Genomic DNA, 6,333 nt, shown 5'->3' on the forward strand with positions numbered 1-6,333 from the left:
TGGCGAAAATCTTTCAGTAAGAAAGGGATTAAAGAATGTAAATAACCAATGATAATTGGTTTTAAATTCTACCCTTTATTAGTTTACCCCGTAATACCCTGTGAAGTTGGATTAAGTCATACGATTTTAGAGTTAGAACCAATAATATATATATATAACTTAAATTAGTAGGAAACGACAGAATTAGGCATTGTTAAAGGTAGTACTTAAAAAAAGAAACTCACTCGTCCGCCACAACTGTTTCAAAGTTTAAATCCATGACGTAAAATAACTTTATCTATGGTCTCAAACTATTTTTAAAATAATTACTGGACAGTCTAAAATATGTTACAAGATTTGCAATTGCATAAAATTTGTACGCATTTATATCACTTAGAGTCGTTAATTATCTTAACAGTTAGCTTATCCGAGTAGCTTACGACTTTGTACTCGTTATTACTCTAATTATTAATGCTACCTAAGTTTAAATAATTCTTTTATAGTTAACTTTTAGTTTGAAAATATGCCTTTTAGACATGCTTTGTTTAAGCTATTTTATTGATACTTTTACACCTTCTTTGAAAAATTTTTTTAGGTAGTGAGAAAGTTTTGAAAAACTTTAAGTTCTTTACTTGATATATTAAATTTAATATGTTTTAATATCAATCCAGTTCATTATTATTGTTGCCTTTTATTAGTAAATCTAAAAACCTAGGTCAGTTTGAATTTAAGTGCCCGCGTTTCCAATAGATTTTTGTAGGATAGTTAAATAAAATAAAAAATGCCCAGATACTATAATATGTAATTTTAAAAATTCGTAAAATGCCTAAATTAAATGAGGTTGTCAAAACAAATTTTTGCCGAGTGGGCCCTTTAATTTTACTCAAGCCATTCAAAAGTTGTTTTATGCAACTGCATTGTTAATATTATTTATTAACGAAGAACATGATGGAAGCAGCATAAGGATTCCCAGCTAACTTCAGCACACTCGGGATTCCTGTTCTGTTCCATTTTTATTTTTAATATGTATGCCCGTCGCCCTTGAAAGAATTTCCACCACGTCGAAAAGGGGGTGCCCATCTTTAGGGAGCAGGAAACCAGTTAGTAAGGTATCAAGTTCTAAGTAACAGACCCATCTAAGTTATGAGTTCTGCTTAACTCGTTGATAGTCTTTAATCAATCGAGGTCTCTATTTCGGTATTGTTCATTTTCTTTCATGCTTGCGTACATATCTTTTAATCCCTAGTTCTACGTCTTTCTACTCTAATATTTATATCTACCATTCGCCTCAGTATTTTCGTAGAAATCATTTAATCGTAGAAGTTCCCTTCGTTTCCAGTATTATTTCGAAAGCTAACCACTTAGAAATTAACTTAGAGATCGTTCGGAATCTAGCTAAAGCAAGGACGCCAGAATAGTTAAGATAAACAATTTAGTTTTGTAGTGAAACTTTACAAATCTATATAAAGGCATCTGTGGGCGCAACTAGTACACATAATGAGTAAAAATCCTGCTAATTTATAAACATTTTATTTTAAAAAATATTAAGTACTTGATAATACAAAGATGGAAATAAATCAACAAAAAGAAATTTCTCTAATTTAATAAAGTATTTAAGAGTATTTAATTTAAAGCAACAACCCCTTTTTATTAAAATTTCGGCTAAATATTATGGTGTTGTTATGTGAATACTCGGAAACTCTGGTGTCGGTTATCAAGCAATTGCTATACTGGAAAAAATAACTTATGCAATTACTTTATATCGCTTTGTGTATAAAATTCACTTTATTAATAAAAAAAATTGAGTATTTTTTGTAGCTATCAAATACTTTGCGCTTTACTTAACCTTTTTACGCTACCAGCTTAATGTCAAAAGTAATAATTCAAACAGAAGCTGAAAGAAGGAAAGTGGTATATTAAACACTTTTATAAATTTTTATATATATTCTGACGTTTAGTATAAATTAAAGCTTTTTGCGTATTTTTTAAAATTAAGGTTATTTTTTTAAAATTTATACCCAGAATTCTGAACTGTTTAGTCTTACTTACGGTTCTTTCGTTGTTCAACTGTTAAAGGACTTTGGAGATGTCAGTGAAGTCAATAATCAATTAGAAAAAATGTAAAAGTTCATTTCTTCTGAGTAACATACGAATTAAACAAGTACAAGTAGAGGCTATAACATTGGAATAAGATTGATAGACGACTTTCTTGCTCGCGAACCGAACTTTCGTTGTGCTTCTTTTAATGAGACGGTGGAAGTAATAGTAAAAGTATATTACTATTTTTGAAGGAGTACTGCTGTGCAGATATATTTTCATTGTACAACTCATAAGTAAATTAAGACAATCAGCTTTAAAGAATAGTAATCATTAACTTTACTTTTATATTTTTCATCATAAAAGAATGCCTTTCCGTTGTACCTGGGAGTTCAGCCTAGTATTAGAAAACCAAAGCCTGAAGGTATAACAAGATACTGTGATTTATAAGTAGATCTTCCCCTCTTTTCCTTTCAAATTTTTTTCATTAATTTACTTAAAACTAAGTTAAATTAGAATATAGGTGAGAAAAAGATCCATTATTTTAATTTAACTATATTTTAAATTCCTTGAAACCTAGATACAGAATGTTTTATAATTATTGGCGAAAACCCTTTAACCGATTTTGTTGAACTTCCAGAAATTTACGCAAACTTGTGCTATTCTAACGTCCTCTGCGGAGTATTACGAGGGGCTTTAGAGATGGCATGGCGATCCCATTAAATTTATTTTTTCGTTATTTAGCGCCTATACAGATTAGAATGAAAGTTGAATGCTGCTTTGTGAAAGATGCTTTAAAAGGAGACGAACAATCTGAAATTTACTTGAAATTGATCGAACTTATAAATGATGAAGCGGTGCCGGACTACGAAGACTAGGCTCTTTAACAATAAAGATAAGTTATGTTTTCTAAAGCAACAGAGTTAAAGTGCGCCGCATTAAAAATTAGTACTAGAAAGATTTATAAAATTGAAAGTTGAGTACTCACCCTGTAAAATTTAAGTTAATTTCAGTACTTAGAATCTGCAAGGATTGTTTAGAAAGTTAATAATAAACTTTTTATAAATAAATAAAGTCATATCTAACAAAAAGTTGGTATTTTATATAAAACCTGAAATATAAATAAATGGCGTTTCGTGCTCAAGCTGTTGGGGTTTGTGATTTCAAAAAAGTATTTTAAATTTTGAACGCGAATCTAATAACTCATATTCAACAGCTATAGTAAAAAGTCGTGTAACAAAAAAGTTAGGCATTATATATATAAATCAATTTTAATTACATATAACGTTGCGTTACTTGCTCAAGCGGTTTGGGTTTGCAATTTAAAATTTTTTTCTAAGTTTATAGGTAAATCTAATAGCTCATACTTACAAGCGATAGGAAAACGTCGAGGGTGCACAATTTACCATTAGAACTAAAGTTTTTATAAATCATAATAAGCTTTTAAAAGTTACTATAATCCCAATAGAACAGCAAAATTAAAATATAAGGTAACTCCAGTGAACTTTATAGGCAGGTGTTTTAGCTATTGTGTGAAGCTTGATGCCTCTCCCTCCCCTTTGCTAAGGGTATGAGCTTTAAAATTTTAGGCTTCCCTAAATGAGTACTATACAGGTAGACTGTCTTACTTTTTATTTTCAAAACAATAATTTATTATTGCTTTACTTTACGTCTTCAATTGAAAAGACCAAAAGCCTTGTAATATATAATTAATAAAGTAAAGTAGCTGTAAATTAACAGATTGTGTGTCCCTAACTTTCGACGTAGTGTATACCGTTATAACGAAGTCCCACCAATATAGTTTGCGATTCCAAAAAAGTAAAGATCAAAAGTAAAAATCTGAGAAGTGTAAAGTGAAAGATAAGGGAGAAAGGGGTTCTTAAAAAATAGAGTCGCGTCCTGTTTATAAGTCGCTAATCCTCTAATAAAAGTTATAAAAATCGTAAAAGAAGAATAAAAGAAAACTCAAATCTTATTTAACTTTATCTCAAACGTACTTTCATGCTATAAACAATTTCAAAATCTACTAAAACCAATATCTAGTATATTTGTCATAAATTTATTAAGATTCCTGGCTTAAGTGTTCTACTTGCAACTGACTCGGCTTCCTACGAACTTGAGAAGTAATAACTTCCGGTGAAGGAATTTTATTACCAAGAGGGCATTCCGCCTTACCAGCTTTAGATAAGGCATGATCTCCAGAGTCAAAATAGTGTCTGTCCTATTCAAAAAGTAAATGAAGAAATATTATAATTTTAAAGATATTAAAATAATGATAACGAAGGAAATTTTAAAAAAAGACCTTGTTTAATGCTTTCCTTGCGACACTTTTTGTTACTATGTTCCCATAACGTTTCCTAAAGTCAGCTTCCGATAAGGAGGTAGGCTTCAAGATATTATTTATTGTTAATAAAGTTTTTAAATATACTGCAAAAAAGAAAACCTCCGCCATTATTATAAAAATCGGTAGTCTTTTGATGTAAAAAATTTTAAGTTTTTAATAGTGCCACTTAAAAAAAAGTAATTAACATACAAAAACGACTAGAGTTCGGAGTGCTCAATAGGAAGAATACTCAAGCTAAATATAGAAATCGAAAAAACCAATGGGATTTGTAATTAGTGCCATGCTGAACTTTATTGGGCACCATGTACGTTATAAAAGTGTTTAAAATTTCAAGACGCGCCAGATGTAAACGTTTGGAGAAAAAACGCAAAAACAATTATCGATTTATTTTTACTAAAAAATGAATCCTTATAAAAGAATAAAAAAAACCATAGATCAGTAATGGCGTAATAAGGTAATATATGTGGAAACAAAAATCTTATATTGTAATGATATAAGGTAATATATGTGGAAACAAAAATCTTATATTGTAATGATAAGATTGCTTCTTACCTTTATGCATGCATCATTTGGTACTTAACCATTAGTGAAATTTGCAAAGCTGGTCTGTAAGATAAATCTTCACGTTGTTTAATGCGCGTTTTAATATTAGTTTAACCTCTAGACGACTGTTGTTTTAATTTCTATGAACCCATTTGGTTTTTTTTTTTGGTGCATATATTTTTTTTACAGCCGTGAGTTAATACTTTCTCTTCTTGTATTATTATAGGTACAAGGACCTTATTAATGTTACAAAAAATTTACTACGTTTATAAAAATATATATTACCAAATTCACATAAGCATAGATTATAATTTTTTTAAGTACGATTTTAAGGTGAACAGTGAGATTATAATTAATAAATAATCTTGAATTTTTCTTTTTTCGCTTTTTCCTTTTTTTAAAGGTCTATTTAATAAACTTCTGTTTTTTAATTAACGACCATAAGTTAGGGTAAGGACTTAAACTACTAAAAATTTTATTAAACATTTATAATCCTTGGTTTTTTGGTAAAAAAAAGTGGGTAAAATAAGAATCCGTGTTCATAGTGACTACATATTTACATGAGCTTGAAGTCAATCTCGACTTCTAGTTTTATGTGATATAATACAGTACACTCCTCAATACAATAGGTTACAGAGTAAAAAATAGTGCATGGTAATTTAATATTTACTCGTTTAAAATAAGCTATACGATAACATAAGATTATTACCATTCACTTAGGTATGGTAGCATTTATAAAAAAAAAATCAAGTAATCAGTGGTAAAGTTTTGTTTGTTAAATAATACTTTTCTTGACGCTAACTTTAGTTAGATTTTTATGGAACCAAGTGGCCTACCTTCTTAAGGGAGCAAAAATGTATTTATAAAGGCAGCGGTTCCAACCTTCTTTTAACCTTATTAAATATTTTATTTTATTTTAAAGTCATACATAGTTTAATTATTCCGGGGATGGGGACGCGAACTGGAGTGTGCTGGAGTCTAGCATTTGTAGGTTTTACACCGCGCCGTGAAGTGAATTCATTATTTAGTTCCTACACAACGAAGTTCCGTAGAACTAGAGGGGGTTGCATCTGCTATGATATGGCTTGCATCTCCAAGCTTTGTTTCATTAGTCAAAATATTTTAATTCGCGATCTCTGCTTTTTCTAAATTTCCCAATACTTTATTTGCCTCAGAAACAGATATTTGAGGCTTAATAACTTAAATTTAGGGCCGAAATATAATCGTAAAGCGCCTATTGCTTAGTTCCTACATTATAAGTTTTTTTTTATTACTTTAATATTGTCTTTTATAAAATTTTCAAACCATAATATAAATAAATATTTTTACCTCACAACTTTCTATAATTTATTACTTTTAACTTTAATCTCAATATATATTTTTACTTCAATATTTTTTAGACTTAATAATTTAATATAATTAGTTACTTT

The 6,333-nt window shown here is 29.3% G+C and overlaps 1 protein-coding gene and 1 long non-coding RNA gene across 2 annotated transcripts; one reads left to right on the forward strand and one right to left on the reverse strand.

Annotated features, from left to right (window-relative positions):
• Positions 1 to 1,135: 1,135 nt before the first annotated feature.
• On the forward strand, positions 1,136 to 3,023 carry LOC135120059 (trafficking protein particle complex subunit 3-like). Its single transcript, XM_064044412.1, has 7 exons — positions 1,136 to 1,176; positions 1,842 to 1,890; positions 2,002 to 2,099; positions 2,151 to 2,238; positions 2,383 to 2,440; positions 2,597 to 2,721; positions 2,772 to 3,023. Exons 2-7 carry the CDS (start codon positions 1,846 to 1,848, stop codon positions 2,892 to 2,894), a joined length of 537 nt encoding a protein of 178 aa, XP_063900482.1. The 5' UTR covers positions 1,136 to 1,176; positions 1,842 to 1,845; the 3' UTR covers positions 2,895 to 3,023.
• A 908-nt stretch (positions 3,024 to 3,931) lies between these two features.
• On the reverse strand, positions 3,932 to 4,523 carry LOC135120061 (uncharacterized). Its single transcript, XR_010278487.1, has 3 exons — positions 4,460 to 4,523; positions 4,319 to 4,402; positions 3,932 to 4,237 (listed from the first exon to the last, which is right to left on the reverse strand). It is a non-coding gene; the product is annotated as an uncharacterized LOC135120061 (long non-coding RNA).
• Positions 4,524 to 6,333: the final 1,810 nt, after the last annotated feature.

This window comes from Zophobas morio, unplaced genomic scaffold, assembly GCF_036711695.1.
Source record: "Zophobas morio isolate AGI-343-1 ecotype UQ-CSIRO unplaced genomic scaffold, CSIRO_AGI_Zmor_V1 ptg000334l, whole genome shotgun sequence".
NCBI lineage: Eukaryota > Metazoa > Arthropoda > Insecta > Coleoptera > Tenebrionidae > Zophobas > Zophobas morio.

Excerpts from the sequence above, each read along its gene's own strand:
- LOC135120059 (XM_064044412.1), top strand. The coding sequence starts at position 1,846 with ATGTCAAAAGTAATAATTCAAACAGAAGCTGAAAGAAGGAAAGTG. Across the intron at positions 2,100-2,150 it reads AATAATCAATTAGAAAAAAT|AGGCTATAACATTGGAATAA; the intron begins GTAAAAGTTCAT and ends AAGTACAAGTAG. Across the intron at positions 2,441-2,596 it reads TAGAAAACCAAAGCCTGAAG|ATACAGAATGTTTTATAATT; the intron begins GTATAACAAGAT and ends CTTGAAACCTAG.